The sequence below is a fragment of the Sitophilus oryzae genome, unplaced genomic scaffold (assembly GCF_002938485.1).
Source record: "Sitophilus oryzae breed Bouriz unplaced genomic scaffold, Soryzae_2.0 scaffold_1356_pilon_pilon, whole genome shotgun sequence".
Lineage (NCBI taxonomy): Eukaryota > Metazoa > Arthropoda > Insecta > Coleoptera > Curculionidae > Sitophilus > Sitophilus oryzae.
In genome coordinates this window covers 960,631-980,582 of record NW_022146011.1, presented here as the reverse complement: position 1 = coordinate 980,582, position 19,952 = coordinate 960,631, and the positions used below count along the sequence as shown (strand labels likewise).

Sequence of the window (19,952 nt, the reverse complement as noted above, 5' to 3'; positions counted from 1 at the left end):
TCCAAATATATTCGGAAAAAAAAACGGAATTTTCAATTTCGTTTTCTATTGTTTCCCGGCTTTATTTGTTAAGATAACTTAAAATGAATAACACATTTTCATGGTCACTTTTTCTGCTCTACAACTCTGTGTGATTAAATATTGACTCTGACGTTTTGGCTTCTGGCGACCATCATCAACTTAATTTTTTTAAATCGAACCTGATTTTTTTTTCAATTTAATTGAATCCTTTTATCACTCTTAAAACACTATACCGGGTGTTGTGTAAATTTTAATGGGGTCAATTATTGACTTCCCTAATTATTTTAGAGAATAATTCTATTGAGGTTTATTGAAGAGCACTAAAACCCACATTCAAAAGAATAACTTTAAATATTTTTGATTAGCCTGTTTACGAATTATCGCCCGATTTCTTTTTAAATATTTCTCCTTTCTTACGGCCCTGTATTTACGTAGGAGCACCAGTCAAGGTAAAAGATAACTGTCAAATGAAGTTGTCATTTCAGAAAATTACCTATTTAGTGCTTTATTATTATTGAAAACTCATTCCTACATCGGAAATCTCAAAGATGTATTTATAAATACAAATTAATATGAATTAAAGTAAAATCAGTAAAGTAAGTCTATCTATGTAAAGTTATCTATGAGTAAAATAAAGTAATCAATTACAAGGTTAATTATAGTATTATTCCTCTATCGACTGCTAGACAATAACCCAGGCGATCATAAAATTCTCTTCTTACATTCGCTAGTTGGTAAACTGAAATTCTATTGCATTCGGCAGAAATAGCATTTTTTAACTCGTCTAGATTTGTGTATTTTTTGTATATCCTTGTATATCCTGTTTTTTAAATGGCCCCAGAGAAAGAAATCATTTGGCAAAATATCAGGAGACCTTGCTGACCAAACCAATTTCCGTTAAAACGATTGTCTAAATATTCCCGAACAGCCAGGGTACTATGTGTGCCGGGCAGCCATCCATTTGGTACCAAACTTCCTGATTTTCCCTAGCGGCATCATGTAAAGCAGGTAAAATATGATTTTCGAGTAGTTCCAAATACTATTCTGCATTTAAATTTCACGTAAGAAATAATGGCCCGATAATATTGTGTCCGAATATCCCTGCCTAAACATTTACTTTCTGTGGATATTGCGTCCTTGTTTCGACAAACCTGTGTTGGTTTTCTTTGTTCCAATATCGATAATTTTGAACATTGGGTTCATTATTTAAGGTAAACGTGCATTCGTCAGTGAAACATATGTTTTTTAAAAATTCCCTATCCGTGTTTGCTCTTTCCATCATATCAAAACAAAACGCCTGCCGCCGTATTTCGTCCCCATCTCGTAGCTCTTGGTGCTTTTCATATTTGAAGGAATAGTATTTATGTCGTTTCAAAATTCGAAACGCTGTAGTGTGATCTATTCCTATTTCATCCTCAAGTTTCCTTGTGCTGATCTTTCCATCGTTCTCTTCCACGCACAATAAAACTTCCAAGTCGGTATCATTTCTTGCATCTTCTCTTTGTTCCTGCCTTGCTTCACATCTGCAGTTATTTATTAGGGTACCTTTGGTCTCAAATCTCTGGATATTCCTTGCGATTGTAGATTTTCCAGGTATCGGTCTATTCGGATACAGAGCAGCAAACATGTCCGACACCTTTTGATAACTATTTCCTTGATAATACCATTTAATCATCAATACTTTTTCTTCGGTAGTGTAATTCATGGCTAATATTTTCGATGTAGGTATGAGTTTTTAATAATAATAATAAAGCACTAAATAGATAAATTTCTGAAATGACAACTTCATTTGACAGTTATCTTTTACCTTGACTGGTGCTCATAAGTAAATACAGGGCCATAAGAAAGGAGAAATATTTAAAAAGAAATCGGCGATAACTCGTAAACAGGCTAATCAAAAATATCTAAAGTTATTCTTTTGAATGTGGGTTTTAGTGCTCTTCAATAAACCTCAATAGAATTATTCTCTAAAATAATCAGGGAAGCCAATAATTGACCCCATTAAAATTTACATGAGATTTCCTTCCATGTCCCGCTCGACGATGTAACACCCGGTATATAGTTAGTTTGATATTTGCCGACGTTTCGTACAGAAAATTCCATCACCAGAATATTTTATGCAAAAAAAATAAAAATGCAATACGGCATTTTATTAAGCATCAAATTGCGCAACTTTGCCTCCATTTAACCGATCCTGTATCTCTTACGATTTCCGAAATCCCAATGATGAGCGTCGAATTTGAGCCACCCTGTACAGTCTAGATTACCGATGGCGGTATATCAAACAACCTTTGTTTCAATATATTTTTTTTCTTCTCAGATCCTTAATGACGTACCGCCACTGGAAATCATATAAATCACTGCTGTTCGATGAAATTAAAAGTATTTTTCGAACGGAACGATCAAAAGTAACAGGAAAACGAGATTTAAGTGCGACAGAAAATGAAAGCGATGAAATACCCGAACAGTAATATTAAAATAAACGAATGAAAATATGGTTTTAATTGCCTGAAATTTGTTAGAAAGGAGCATATATAAACTTTCATTTCATTTTTTCGGGGATATAGTTTATGAGACTGAAATTAGTACAAATGATTTGTTTAATTTTGTTAATGACATTGAATTTTAAGGTCAAACCAAATTCAGTTCTGTAGAAGGCTATTAGTGTGTTTTCTTGTCTTATATTCCTCTGAAATTTCATTCGGATTATTATACTGGCTAACTGATTACGTTTCTTGGTAATGGCCTACCCACGTAGCATTTTTGGAACAAAATGGAAACGGTATGCCACAAATAGGGAACATTTTCGAAACATATGTCTATACTAATCTATACTAATATAAGTAATATATAATATATCTATACTAATATATAAATATACATATACATTCCTTAAACGACTGACTCACTGATTAATCACGATCCTGCTCAAATCACTCAACGTAAGAAGCTCAATTTTGGTATACAGGTTGATTCTATGGTATAGAGGTTCGATAAGAAGGGATTTTTTCAAATTCCACTTCCAAGGGGATGAAACCACCCCTCAAATATTACAATATTTTTTACTTAAAAACCGGTGAGTTTTTCGGGAAACCTCTTAAACACGTATATTTTATTTTGTTTTTTTTTACATATTTTAAGATTTTTTAAAAATGTATGCAGGGTCTTTCGAAAAATCTGGTCATTGATTAATCACGATCCTGCTTAAAGCGTTTGACGTAAAAAGCTGATTTTCGGAAAACGGATTGACTTTAGGGTGTAGAGGTTCGATAAGAAGGGATTTTTCGAAACTCGAATTCTAAGAGGGTGAAACTATCCCTCAAATATTAAAATATTTTTCATTTAAAAACCGGTGAGCTTTACATATTTTAGACCATTGAGTAATCACGATTCTGCTTAAACTGCTTGACGTTTAAAGCTGATTTTTGGCAAACGGATTGACTGTGGGGTGTAGAGGTTCGATAAGGAGGGGTTTCTCGAATCTCAAATTCCAAGAGGGTGAAAACGTCCCTCAAATATTACAATATTTGTTATTTAAAAAACGGTTAGTCTTTCGGGAAAACGCTTGGACACGCATAATTTATTTTGTTTTTTTACATATTTTGATTTTTTTTAAAAATCATACAGGGTGTTTCAAAATGGGTAATTGATTAACCACGATTCTGCTCCAGTTTGTATGTTAATGGAAATTATTGCTTTGCTTTATCATTACCATTAGAAATGATTAATTCGACGCGAACGAAGTCGCGGGTACACGCTAGTCAAAGTATAAGAAATTGGATAGTATTACGACAACAAGTTATGAATAGTAAGTCCTAAAGTTCTAGACACTCCTGCATTTTGATAATAACCCGAGGCTATAAGATGGATAAGATCTCTGCAGTCACTAAGTGCTTATATTATATAACAAAAATTATACAAAGTAATCGATTAAAATATTTATGAACTATACTCTCATCCCCTCAAGAACTATTCTTCTGTCTATAACAAACGCTTCCTGGTTATCTTCTTCTTATTATTATTCGCCTTAACACCACTTAAAGTCAGGTCACGAAACATTACGTCATATCTGTTTAAGAAGTAACTATATAATCAACACGAACCGCCTTCCAATATGTAAATAAATATCTTTGAATAAGACTAGAGTGTTTAAAAAATGAATTAAAAGAAAATGTGCAGATTGAGATGTAATTACATATGCAGTTAAAATGTCATGGAAAAAAGCACTGTGTGTGTGTGTGTGTTTTTCCATGAAGCTATATTTTTGGAAAGGTAATTTAAATTATTTTCCATGAATTAAAAATATACAGGGTGTCCCATATAAAAAATCACATTTTCTGTTGATAATTTTTAAATTATTAATTTAAAAAAAATTATACTTAAATCATTAAATTCTCCGTGCTTTGGAAATGTCTTTACAAAAATACAACATTTTCCACAACAAAAAAGTTACGGTGTTTGTTAAAAATGCACATTTTTGAAAAACACCCCGTAACTCCGAAACGGTAACAGATAAATAAATATCTTTGAATAAGACTAGAGTGTTTAAAAAATGAACCTCAAAAGAAAATGTGCAGATTGAGATGTAATTACATATGCATGTGGGGTCTCACCTGCAAAATGTACACGTACTGCCAACATATCGTTCCACTGCTAAGCGACTGCCAATGACTATGAAGAAGACCGCCTATGACTGCCATGTAATTATTATAAGTGACTGCCATAAGACTGCTAATGACTGCCAGCGACTGCCAAGAAAAATGTACATGTAATTCCCAATAGTGAGACACCCCTCGCATATGCAGTTAAAATGTCATGGAAAAAAGCACTGTGTGTGTGTGTGTTTTTCCATGAAGCTATATTTTTGGAAAGGTAATTTAAATTATTTTCCATGAATTAAAAAGTATACAGTGTGCGTTCCATATAAAAAATCACATTTTCTCTTTGCGAATTTTTAAATTATTAATTTAAAAAAATTATACTTAAAAACCATTGTAAATTGTGTTTTTACAAAAATACAACATTTTCCACAGCAGAAAAATTACGGTGTTTGTTAAAAATTCACATTTTTGAAAAACACCCTGTAACCCGAAACGCTAACAGATAAATAAATATATTTGAATAAGACTAGAGTGTTTAAAAAATGAATTAAAAGAAAATGTGCAGATTGAGATGTAATTACATATGCACGAGGGGTGTCTCACTCGGGTAAAAAATGTACACGTACTGCCAAAATATCGTTCCACTGCTAAGCGACTGCCAATGACTATGAAGAAGACTGCCTATGACTGCTATGTAATTATTATAAGTGACTGCCATAAGACTGCCAGCGATTGCCAAGAAAATGTACATGTAATTCCAATAGTGAGACACCCCTCGCATATGCAGTTAAAATGTCATGGAAAAAAGCACTGTGTGTGTGTGTGTTTTTCCATGAAGCTATATTTTTGGAAAGGTAATTTAAATTATTTTCCATGAATTAAAAGTATACAGTGTGTTCCATATAAAAAATCACATTTTCTCTTTGCGAATTTTTAAATTATTAATTTAAAAAAAAATTATACTTAAACCATTAAATTGTGTTTTTACAAAAATACAACATTTTCCACAGCAGAAAAATTACGGTGTTTGTTAAAAATTCACATTTTTGAAAAACACCCCGTAACTCCGAAACGCTAACAGATATAGATGTTCGGTTTTTACAATAAGAATTTATACCCCACAACCGAAAAATCATACTTCTTCAGCTAATGGTAAAGTGCTAATGGACACATGCCATCCAGTTCAAAAAGACCCAGTCCACGAAAGTTTTCTCGTTATAATTCGGTTTTAATATATTCTTTTGATGGTAATAATGTTATTTAATAATGAATTTATACCCCCCAACTCAAGAATCATACTTCTTCAGCTAATGGTAAACTGCTGATCGACACATTCCATCCAGTTCGAAAGGACCCAGTCCAGGAAAGTTTTTTCGTCATAATTCGGTTTTAATATATTCTTTTGATGATAATAAAGTTATTTAATAATGAATTTATACCCCCAACTCAAAAATCATACTTCTTCAGCTAATGGTAAACTGCTGATGGACACATGCCATCCAGTTCAAAAAGACCCAGTCCACGAAAGTTTTCTCGTTATAATTCGGTTTTAATATATTCTTTTGATGGTAATAATGTTACTTAATAATGAATTTATACCCCCCAACTCAAGAATCATACTTCTTCAGCTAATGGTAAACTGCTGATGGACACATGCCATCCAGTTCAAAAAGACCTAGTCCACGAAAGTTTTCTCGTTATAATTCGGTTTTAATATATTCCTTTGATGGTAATAATGTTATTTAATAATGAATTTATACCCCACAACCGAAGAATCAAACTTCTTCAGCTAATGGTAAACTGCTGATGGACACATGCCATCCAGTTCGAAAGGACCCAGTCCAGAAAAGTTTTCTCGTTATAATTCGGTTTTAGTATATTCTTTTGTGGTAATAATGTTATTTAATAATGAATTTATACCCCACAACCGAAGAATCGTACTTCTTCAGCTAATGGTAAACTGCTGATGGACACATTCCATCCAGTTCAAAAGGACCCAGTCCAGGAAAGTTTTTTCGTTGTAATTCGATTTTAATATATTCTTTTGATGGTAATAATGTTATTTAATAATGAATTTATACCCCCCAACTCAAGAATCATACTTCTTCAGCTAATGGTAAACTGCTGATGGACACATTCCATCCAGTTCAAAAGGACCCAATCCAGGAAAGTTTTTTCGTTGTAATTCGATTTTAATATCTTCTTTTGATGGTAATAATGTTATTTAATAATGAATTTATACCCCCCAACTCAAGAATCATACTTCTTCAGCTAATGGTAAACTGCTGATGGACACATTCCATCCAGATCAAAAGGACCCAGTCCAGGAAAGTTTTTTCGTTGTAATTCGATTTTAATATATTCTTTTGATGGTAATAATGTTATTTAATAATGAATTTATACCCCCCAACTCAAGAATCATACTTCTTCAGCTAATGGTAAACTGCTGATGGACACATTCCATCCAGTTCAAAAGGACCCAGTCCAGGAAAGTTTTTTCGTTGTAATTCGATTTTAATATATTCTTTTGATGGTAATAATGTTATTTAATAATGAATTTATACCCCCCAACTCAAGAATCATACTTCTTCAGCTAATGGTAAACTGCTGATGGACACATTCCATCCAGATCAAAAGGACCCAGTCCAGGAAAGTTTTTCGTTGTATTCCGATTTTAATATATTCTTTTGATGGTAATAATGTTATTTAATAATGAATTTATACCCCAACTCAAGAATCATACTTCTTCAGCTAATGGTAAACTGCTGATGGACACATTCCATCCAGTTCAAAAGGACCCAGTCCAGGAAAGTTTTTCACGTTGTAATTCGATTTTAATATATTCTTCTTTTGATGGTAATAATGTTATTTAATAATGAATTTATACCCCCAACTCAAGAATCATACTTCTTCAGCTAATGGTAATCTGCTGATCGACACATTCCATCCAGTTCGAAAAGGACCCAGTCCAGGAAAGTTTTTTCATAATTCGGTTTTTATATTTCTTTGATGATAATAATGTTATTTAATAATGAATTTATACCTCCCAACTCAAAAATCATACTTCTTCAGCTAATGGTAAACTGCTGATGGACACATTCCATCCAGTTCAAAGGACCCAATCCAGGAAAGTTTTTCGTTGTAATTCGATTTTAATATCTTCTTTTTTGATGGTAATAATGTTATTTAATAATGAATTTATACCCCCAACTCAAGAATCATACTTCTTCAGCTAATGGTAAACTGCTGATGGACACATTCCATCCAGTTCAAAAGGACCCAATCCAGGAAAGTTTTTCGTTGTAATTCGATTTTAATATCTTCTTTGATGGTAATAATGTTATTTAATAATGAATTTATACCCTTCACAACCGAAGAATCATACTTCTTCAGCTAATGGTAAACTGCTGATGGACACATTCCATCCAGATCAAAGGACCCAGTCCAGGAAAGTTTTTCGTTGTAATTCGATTTTAATATATTCTTTTTTGATGGTAATAATGTTATTTAATAATGAATTTATACCTCCCACTCAAGAATCATACTTCTTCAGCTAATGGTAAACTGCTGATGGACACATTCCATCCAGTTCAAAAAAGGACCCAGTCCAGGAAAGTTTTTTCGTTGTAATTCGATTTTAATATATTCTTTTGATGGTAATAATGTTATTTAATAATGAATTTATACTCCCAACTCAAGAATCATACTTCTTCAGCTAATGGTAAACTGCTGATGGACACATTCCATCCAGATCAAAAGGACCCAGTCCAGGAAAGTTTTTTCGTTGTAATTCGATTTTAATATATTCTTTGATGGTAATAATGTTATTTAATAATAAATTTATACCCCCAACTCAAGAATCATACTTCTTCAGCTAATGGTAAACTGCTGATGGACACATTCCATCCAGTTCAAAAGGACCCAGTCCAGGAAAGTTTTTTCGTTGTAATTCGATTTTAATATATTCTTTTGATGGTAATAATGTTATTTAATAATGAATTTATACCCCCCAACTCAAGAATCATACTTCTTCAGCTAATGGTAAACTGCTGATCGACACATTCCATCCAGTTCGAAAGGACCCAGTCCAGGAAAGTTTTTTCGTCATAATTCGGTTTTAATATATTCTTTTGATGATAATAATGTTATTTAATAATGAATTTATACCCCCCAACTCAAGAATCATACTTCTTCAGCTAATGGTAAACTGCTGATGGACACATTCCATCCAGTTCAAAAGGACCCAATCCAGGAAAGTTTTTTCGTTGTAATTCGATTTTAATATCTTCTTTTGATGGTAATAATGTTATTTAATAATGAATTTATACCCCCCAACTCAAGAATCATACTTCTTCAGCTAATGGTAAACTGCTGATCGACACATTCCATCCAGTTCGAAAGGACCAGTCCAGGAAAGTTTTCTCGTTATAATTCGGTTTTAATATGTTCCTTTGATGATAATAAAGTTATTTAATAATAAATTAATACCCCCAACTCAAGAATCATACTTCTTCAGCTAATGGTAAACTGCTGATGGACACATGCCATCCAGTTCAAAAAGACCCAGTCCACGAAAGTTGTCTCGTTATAATTCGGTTTTAATATATTCCTATGATGATAATAAAGTTATTTAATAATAAATTTATACCCCCCAACCCAAGAATCACACTTCTTCAGCTAATGGTAAACTGCTGATGGACACATTCCATCCAGTTCGAAAGGACCCAGTCCAGGAAAGTTTTTTCGTCATAATTCGGTTTTAAAATATTCTTTTGATGGTAATAATGTTACTTAATAATGAATTTATACCCCACAACCGGAGTATCATACTTCTTCAGCTAATGGTAAACTGCTGATGGACACATGCCATCCAGTTCGAAAAGACCCAGTCCAGAAAAGTTTTCTCGTTATAATTCGGTTGTAGTATATTCTTTTGATGGTAATAATATTATTTAATAATGAATTTATACCCCACAACCGAAGAATCGTACTTCTTCAGCTAATGGTAAACTGCTGATGGACACATGACATCCAGTTCAAAAGGACCGAGTTAAGGAAAGTTTTCTCGTTATAATTCGGTTTTAATATATCCTTTTGATGGTAATAATGTTATTTAATAATGAATTTATACCCCACAACGGAAGAATCATACTTCTTCAGCTAATGGTAAACTGCTGATGGACACATGCCATCCAGTTCGAAAGGACCCAGTCCAGAAAAGTTTTCTCGTTATAATTCGGTTTTAGTATATTCTTTTGATGGTAATAATGTTATTTAATAATGAATTTATACCCCACAACCGAAGAATCGTACTTCTTCAGCTAATGGTAAACTGCTGATGGACACATGCCATCCAGTTCGAAAGGACCCAGTCCAGAAAAGTTTTTTTATGTTATAATTCGGTTTTAGTATATTCTTTGGTGGTAATAATGTTATTTAATAATGAATTTATACCCCCTAACTGAAGAATCATACTTCTTCAGCTAATGGTAAACTGCTGATGGACACTTGCCATCCGGTTCAAAAAGACCCAGTCCAGGAAAGTTTTCTCGTTATAATTCGGTTTTAATATATTCTTTTGATGGTAATAATGTTATTTAATAATGAATTTATACCCCCGAACTCAAGAATCATACTTCTTCAGCTAATGGTAAACTGCCGATGGACACATTCCATCCAGTTCGAAAGGACCCAGTCCAGGAAAGGTTTCTCGTTATAATTCGATTTTAATATATTCCTTTGATGGTAATAATGTTACTTAATAATGAATTTATACCCTACAACCGAAGAATCAAACTTCTTCGGCTAATGGTAAACTGCTGATGGACACATTCCATCCAGGTCGAAAGGACCCAGTCCAGGAAAGTTTTTTCGTCATAATTCGTTTTTAATATATTCTTTTAATGGTAATAATGTTATTTAATAATGAATTTATACCCCCTAACTGAAGAATCATACTTCTTCAGCTAATGGTAAACTGCTGATGGACACATGCCATCCGGTTCAAAAAGACCCAGTCCAGGAAAGTTTTCTCGTTATAATTCGGTTTTAATATATTCTTTTGATGGTAATAATGTTATTTAATAATGAATTTATACCCCCGAACTCAAGAATCATACTTCTTCAGCTAATGGTAAACTGCTGATGGACACATGCCATCCAGTTCAAAAGGACCGAGTGCAGGAAAGTTTTCTCGTTATAATTCTGTTTTAATATATTCTTATAATGATAATAATGTTATTTAATAATGAATTTATACCCCCTAACTGAAGAATCATACTTCTTCAGCTAATGGTAAACTGCTGATGGACACATGCCATCCGGTTTAAAAAGACCCAGTCCAGTAAAGTTTTCTCGTTATAATTCGATTTTAATATATTCTTTTGATGGTAATAATGTTATTTAATAATGAATTTATAGCCCCCAACTCAAGAATCATACTTCTTCAGCTAATGGTAAACTGCCGATGGACACATTCCGTCCAGTTCGAAAGGACCCAGTCCAGGAAAGGTTTCTCCTTATAATTTGGTTTTAATATATTCTTTTGATGATAATAAAGTTATTTAATAATGAATTTATACCCCCCAACTCAAATATCATACTTCTTCAGCTAATGGTAAACTGCTGATGGACACATGCCATCCAGTTCAAAAAGACCCAGTCCACGAAAGTTTTCTCGTTATAATTCGGTTTTAGTATATTCCTTTGATGGTAATAATGTTATTTAATAATGAATTTATACCCCCCAACTCAAGAATCATACTTCTTCAGCTAATGGTAAACTGCTGATGGACACATTCCATCCAGTTCGAAAGGACCCAGTCCAGGAAAGTTTTTTCGTTATAATTCGGTTTTAATATATTCTTTTAATGGTAATAATGTTATTTAATAATAAATTTATACCCCCAACCGAAAAATGATACTTCTTCAGCTAATGGTAAACTGCTGATGGACACATGCCATCCAGTTCAAAAAGACCCAGTCCACGAAAGTTTTCTCGTTATAATTCGGTTTTAATATATTCCTTTGATGGTAATAATGTTATTTAATAATGAATTTATACCCCCCAACTCAAGAATCATACTTCTTCAGCTAATGGTAAACTGCTGATGGACACATGCCATCCAGTTCAAAAAGACCCAGTCCACGAAAGTTTTCTCGTTATAATTCGGTTTTAATATATTCTTTTGATGGTAATAATGTTACTTAATAATGAATTTATACCCCCCAACTTAAGAATCATACTTCTTCAGCTAATGGTAAACTGCTGATGGACACATGCCATCCAGTTCAAAAAGACCCAGTCCACGAAAGTTTTCTCGTTATAATTCGGTTTTAATTTCATATTCTTTGATGGTAATAATGTTACTAATAATGAATTTATACCCCCAACTTAAGAATCATACTTCTTCAGCTAATGGTAAACTGCTGATGGACACATGCCATCCAGTTCAAAAAGGACCCAGTCCAGGAAAGTTTTCTCTGTTATAATTCGGTTTTTAATATATTCTTTAATGGTAATAATGTTATTTAATAATGAATTTATACCCTCAAATCCAGGAATCAAACTTCTTTCAGCTAATGGTAAACTGCTGATGGACAAAGGCCATCCAGTTCAAGAAGACCAAGTCCAGGAAAGTTTTCTCGTTATAATTCGGTTTTAGTATATTCTTTTGATGGTAATAATGTTATTTAAAAATGAATTTATACCCCCCAACCGAAAAATCATACTTCTTCAGCTAATGGTAAACTGTTGATGGACACATGCCATCCAGTTCAAAAGGACCCAGTCCAGGAAAGTTTTCTCGTTATAATTCGCTTTTAATATATTCTTTTGATGATAATAATGTTATTTAATAATGAATTTATACCCTCCAATCCAGGAATCAAACTTCTTCAGCTAATGGTAAACTGCTGATGGACAAATGCCATCCAGTTCAAAAAGACCCAGTCCACGAAAGTTTTCGTTATAATTCGGTTTTAATATATTCCTTTGATGGTAATAATGTTATTTAATAATGAATTTATACCCCACAACCGAAGAATCAAACTTCTTCAGCTAATGGTAAACTGCTGATGGACACATGCCATCCAGTTCAAAAGGACCGAGTCCAGGAAAGTTTTCTCGTTATAATTTTGTTTTAATATATTCTTATAATGATAATAATGTTATTTAATAATGAATTAATACCCCCAACTCAAAAATCATACTTCTTCAGCTAATGGTAAACTGCTGATGGACACATGCCATCCAGTTCAAAAAGACCCAGTCCACGAAAGTTTTCTCGTTGTAATTCGATTTTAATATATTCTTTTGATGGTAATAATGTTATTTAATAATGAATTTATACCCCCCAACTCAAGAATCATACTTCTTCAGCTAATGGTAAACTGCTGATGGACACATTCCATCCAGTTCGAAAGGACCAGTCCAGGAAAGTTTTCTCGTTATAATTCGGTTTTAATATGTTCCTTTGATGATAATAAAGTTATTTAATAATGAATTTATACCCCCCAACCGAAAAATCATACTTCTTCAGCTAATGGTAAACTGTTGATGGACAAAGGCCATCCAGTTCAAGAAGATTAAGTCCAAGAAAGTTTTCCCGTTATAATTCGGTTTTAATATATTCTTTTGATGATAATGTTATTTAATAATGAATTTATACCCCCAACTCAAGAATCATACTTCTTCAGCTAATGGTAAACTGTTGATGGATAAAGGCCATCAAGTTCAAGATGATCAAGTCCAAGAAAGTTTTCTCGTTATAATTCGCTTTTAATATATTCTTTTGATGATAATAATGTTATTTAATAATGAATTTATACCCTCAAATCCAGGAATCAAACTTCTTCAGCTAATGGTAAACTGCTGATGGACACATGCCATCCAGTTCAAAAGGACCAAGTCCAGGGAAGTTTTCTCGCTATAATTCGCTTTTAATATATTCTTTTGATGATAATAATGTTATTTAATAATGAATTTATAATTTCTTACAACCAAAGAATCATACTTCTTCAGCTAATGGTAAACTGCTGATGGACACATTCCATCCAGTTCGAAAGGACCCAGTCCAGGAAAGTTTTCTCGTTTAATTCGGTTTTAATATATTCTTTTAATGATAATAATGTTATTTAATAATGAATTTATACCCCCTAACTCAAGAATCATACTTCTTCAGCTAATGGTAAACTGCTGATGGACACATTCCATCCAGATCGAAAGGACCCAGTCCAGGAAAGCTTTCTCGTTATAATTCGGTTTTAATATATTCTGTTGATGATAATAATGTTATTTAATAATGAATTTATACCCCCAACCCAAGAATCATACTTCTTCAGCTAATGGTAAACTGCCGATGGACACATTCCATCCAGTTCGAAAGGACCCAGTCCACGGAAAGTTTTCTTCGTTATAATTCGGTTTTAATATATTCTTTTGATGATAATAATGTTATTATAATAATGAATTATACCCCCAACTCAAGAATCATACTTCTTCAGCTAATGGTAAACTGCTGATGGACACATGCCATCCAGTTCAAAAAGACCCAGTCCACGAAAGTTTTCTCGTTATAATTCGGTTTTAATATATTCCTTTGATGGTAATAATGTTATTTAATAATGAATTTATACCCCACAACCGAAGAATCAAACTTCTTCAGCTAATGGTAAACTGCTGATGGACACATGCCATCCAGTTCAAAAGGACCGAGTCCAGGAAAGTTTTCTCGTTATAATTCTATTTTAATATATTCTTATAATGATAATAATGTTATTTAATAATGAATTTATACCCCCCAACTCAAGAATCATACTTCTTCAGCTAATGGTAAACTGCTGATGGACACATGCCATCCGGTTTAAAAAGACCCAGTCCAGGAAAGTTTTCTCGTTATAATTCGATTTTAATATATTCTTTTGATGGTAATAATGTTATTTAATAATGAATTTATAGCCCGCAACTCAAGAATCATACTTCTTCAGCTAATGGTAAACTGCCGATGGACACATTCCGTCCAGTTCGAAAGGACCCAGTCCAGGAAAGGTTTCTCCTTATAATTCGGTTTTAATATATTCTTTTGATGATAATAAAGTTATTTAATAATGAATTTATACCCCCCAACTCAAGAATCATACTTCTTCAGCTAATGGTAAACTGCTGATGGACACATGCCATCCAGTTCAAAAAGACCCAGTCCACGAAAGTTTTCTCGTTATAATTCGGTTTTAATATATTATTTTGATGGTAATAATGTTATTTAATAAAGAATTTATACCCCCCAACTCAAGAATCATACTTCTTCAGCTAATGGTAAACTGCTGATGGACACATGCCATCCAGTTCAAAAAGACCCAGTCCACGAAAGTTTTCTCGTTATAATTCGGTTTTAATATATTCCTTTGATGGTAATAATGTTATTTAATAATGAATTTATGCCCCACAACTGAAGAATCAAACTTCTTCAGCTAATGGTAAACTGCTGATGGACAAATTCCATCCAGTTCGAAAGGACCCAGTCCAGGAAAGTTTTTTCGTTATAATTTGGTATTAATATATCCTTTTATGGTAATAATGTTATTTAATAATGAATTTATACCCTACAACCGAAGAATCATACTTCTTCAGCTAATGGTAAACTGCTGATGGACACATTCCATCCAGTTCGAAAGGACCCAGTCCAGGAAAGTTTTCTGTTGTTATAATTCGGTTTCTTTAATATATTCTTTTGATGATAAATGATTATTTTATAATGAATTTATACCCCCCAACTCAAGAATCATACTTCTTCATCTAACGGTAAACTGCTGATGGACACATGCCATCCAGTTCGAAAGGACCCAGTCCAGGAAAGTTTTCTCGTTATAATTCGGTTTTAATATATTCTTATGATGATAATAATGTTATTTAATAATGAATTTATACCCCCAACTCAAGAATCATACTTCTTCAGCTAATGGTAAACTGCTGATGGATACATTCCATCCAGTTCGAAAGGACCCAGTCCAGGAAAGTTTTCTCGTTATAATTCGGTTTTAATATATTCTTTTGATGATAATAATGTTATTATAATAATAAATTTTAACCCCCCCAACTCAAGAATCATACTTCTTCAGCTAATGGTAAACTGCTGATGGACATATTCCATCCAGTTCGAAAGGACCCAGTCCAGGAAAGTTTTCTTGTTATAATTCGGTTTTAATATATTCTTTTGATGATAATAAAGTTATTTTATAATGAATTTATACCCCCCAACTCAAGAATCATACTTCTTCAGCTAATGGTAAACTGCTGATGGACACATTCCATCCAGTTCGAAAGGACCCAGTCCAGGAAAGTTTTCTTGTTATAATTCGGTTTTAATATATTCATTTGATGATAATAAAGTTATTTTATAATGAATTTATACCCCCCAACTCAAGAATCATACTTCTTCATCTAACGGTAAACTGCTGATGGACACATTCCATCCAGTTCGAAAGGACCCAGTCCAGGAAAGTTTTCTCGTTATAATTCGGTTTTAGTATATTCTTTTGATGATAATAATGTTATTTAATAATGAATGTTAACCCCCCAACTCAAGAATCACACTTCTTCAGCTAATGGTAAACTGCTGATGGACACATTCCATCCAGTTCGAAAGGACCCAGACCAGGAAAGTTTTTTCGTTATAATTCGGTTTTAATATGTTCTTTTGATGGTAATAATGTTATTTAATAATGAATTTATACCCCACAACCGAAGAATCATACTTCTTCAGCTAATGGTAAACTGCTGATGGACACATTCCATCCAGTTCGAAAGGACCCAGACCAGGAAAGTTTTTTCGTTATAATTCGGTTTTAATATGTTCTTTTGATGGTAATAATGTTATTTAATAATGAATTTATACCCCACAACCGAAGAATCATACTTCTTCAGTTAATGGTAAACTGCTGATGGACACATTCCATCCAGTTCGAAAGGACCCAGTCCAGGAAAGTTTTCTTGTTATAATTCGGTTTTAATATATTCTTTTGATGATAATAAAGTTATTTAATAATGAATTTATTCCCCCCAACTCAAGAATCATTAATTACTTAATAAGGTAAAACCAAAAAGCTTCAAACTTTCTGTATGATTATTTTTTAATTTGTTTTTTAACTTTTATGTATGTTATGTTCTTTAAAATCAAAGTAGCGATTGCTATACATTACTAACATCTACAGATGCATAAGCAATACATTTATTGTTATTAGATTGTATTAAAATAGACTCTTATTTTTCTTTTAGATACTATCGCTGCTTTCATTATAATTTTTGCCCCGTGTCTCATGAATGTTGACAAATCTTAGATTTGTGAAAGTCACCTTTTCTTAAATAATCTTTATGTTCTTTAATTCGAAAATTTAAAGGTCTTGTATTAAATTACCTGTTTATAAATTGACAGTTGTTGTCAGTCGAGTTCAGTTCAAACTCACAAATATACAGAATGTGAGTAAAGCACGAGGTGGCAACATTGCAACGTTTTGTACTTCGTCAAGGTGTTTCAGAAGCACTAAACATTTATTTTTAAGTTGCAGGAAAATATCAGGAAGAAAACTGTAGTTTTTTTAAAAAGAAACACCCTGTATAATATAGTGAAATGGTTGTCTATTAATAAACTCATGAAAGTAAACTCTCCGAATACAAGTGTGACACAAAAAGAATTCTCTATTAGCTTTGCTTTTTCTGCCTTTTGAAGAAACGTATTAATAATGTATTTAAATAAAAATGCAACCAGTGCAAAATCTGAATATTCACGCCATTCTATAGAAATAGTAAATAGTAAAAGTAGGGTAAAATTTTTGTGAGAAAGTAATGTTCCTTCTCTTTGTTTCAGACGGATATCTGTCGATGGTTGATTTTGCTGATATCGTTATCGACATGGACGAAACTAACAGGTAAGTTGTGGATGCTTTAGATATTTCCTGAACCGGTATCTACCGGGCGTTTTGAAAAACCGGGTTTAAGGGTGACTTATTAATTAGTATATTTGGAAAAAGCATTTAATGAATAATTTGGCACCACATACTTTTCGAGTCAAATTGTCAATGTCATATGATACTCTAGATTGAGAATTTTATTATTTTTTAGAATACTATTATTTTTTAGCGAAAATATCAAATGATGACACATGATATGTCATTCGATTCAGAATTCTATTTTCTACCAAATAAAGTAAAAAAATACCGAGGGTACTAGGTATTCAAAAATCAGAAATTATAGTGATTCCCGGTGAAACAACAGCATATCAAATCTCATTTTTGTATCCTAAAAAAGACCTATGTTAAAAAACCGCATCATTAAAAAAACGGCATTCAGTTGGCTTGGAAATGACGATCGATGAGATTCCCTATATAATTTTTCCTACAAAATGATGGCGATCTTCATTTCCAAGCCATCTCTGGCGTGTTTTTTTTTCGATCGTATGCTAGTTATGAATAGGGATGGGATTTTTTGCCGATACATCGATAACTATTCGATAGTTATCGATATAAATAATGTATTAGATTTCTTTGATATACACTGTATATTTTACATCGTCCTTGATTGAACTCATATCTATATAAGATATTAATATTTATAAGAATATTAATGTATATGAATATAAAATAACAGAAACAGGTGTGATAATAACATGTATTTCTTTTCTATGTTTATAAATAATTTATATTTATAAAATTAGATTTTTTCAGAACAGAAAAAATAATTAATAAAATTGTGAATTGTTTTCATTTATTTCATATTTTTCCAGTGATATCATTAATTGATTTATTTTATTTTCTTTCTAGATTCAAAAGAAATGCGTGTGGTTTGTTATTACACGAACTGGTCGGTTTACAGGCCTGGACAGGCCAAATTCAGCCCACAGAACATCAATCCGTACCTGTGCACGCATTTAGTGTATGCCTTTGGAGGATTTACCAAAGAAAACACCCTGAAACCATTCGATAAATACCAAGACATAGAAAAAGGTAAACAAAATATAAAATATTATATACAGGGCAAGTCTTAAATAATTGCAAATATTTTCAAGGCTTGTAGATCTCGATAAAAGACACATATTTTCTCTTTACCGTTTTGAAAATAAGGTCAAAATAACCGAGTTATTTCATTTTGAAAATTAAAAAAAAAATAATTTTTTGCTTAAATTTTGAGAACCACTGGATCTTTTCTGTATTTTCTTTCTTGTAAATTTAATCTACTATCTATGTTGCCATGTCATCAACAAATTATATTTTTTTTACCAAAAACTAAAAAAAATTCCAAATTTTCAAAAAAAAAATTCCCATAAAAACCTCATAATTGTGTTTCTGGGGTCGAAATATACTACCCCTAAAAATATTTGACATATTTAAGACTCCTGTTTAAACCTGTATACAGTATGACAATTTGAAAACGAACAGTATTTAATATTACCTCTACCGATGATAGTATGAAAATTTGGCAAAATACGTCAATTTCCATATCGAGGGGGACAATTTTTTAAGCATTTGTTGTCGTGTTACTTTCAACCCTTTGACCCCCAGGGCACCTACCCCTAAAATTTTAAATGGCAACCCCTATTTCTTTTACCATTTTTGTGTTCCTTATATTAGTCTCATACAGCAGCTAACATCCCTGATTCAAAAAATTCTTTACCAACACAGGATACCCGATGAATGGCGAACCAGCACCACTATCTTGATGTTTAAAAGAGGAGATAAGAAGCTGCCCTCAAACTATAGAGGCATAAATCTTCTAAGCACCACACTAAAACTTACGACAAAAGTGATAACAACCAAAATAAACGACTTAACATGCTTAGCAGATGAACAGCAAGGTTTCAGATCGGGCAGATCATGCACAGACGCGGTTTTTGTCATAAGACAGATAACAGAAAAATCAATCGAATATAACAAACCAGCGTATATGTGTTTTATTGATTTAGAAAAAGCGTTCGACCGTGTGCAGCTAAGAGACGTTGTACACCTTCTTTACAATAGGCAAATCCCACACAACCTCGTTAAAACCATACAAAACATATATGAAGCGAACCAAATTCAAGCTAAAATTAACGGGGTCCTGACCGAACCAATAAATGTAGGCTGTGGTATCCGACAAGGTGACTCCCTGAGCCCTCTTCTTTTCAACATCATTATGGACGAAATAATAGGAAATGTACGTTTACTGAAGGGATAAGTATGGGCGACCAGGAATTTACTATTCTATACTATGCCGACGACGCCGTATTGGTAGCTGAAAATGAGAACGATCTACAGCGCTTATTACATCGATTTAATTGCACTGCCAAATCACTTATTATG

The 19,952-nt window shown here is 32.7% G+C and overlaps 1 protein-coding gene across 1 annotated transcript in view; it reads left to right on the top strand.

The window, feature by feature from the left end:
* Nucleotides 1-19,952, top strand: part of LOC115875236 (serine-rich adhesin for platelets-like) — a 141,405-nt gene that overhangs the window by 61,470 nt on the left and 59,983 nt on the right. The window contains exons 2-3 of the mRNA XM_030890656.1: nt 17,486-17,546; nt 18,438-18,620. Of these exons, the coding sequence (XP_030746516.1) occupies nt 17,486-17,546; nt 18,438-18,620 (244 nt within the window). The remainder of the gene's footprint in view (nt 1-17,485; nt 17,547-18,437; nt 18,621-19,952) is intronic.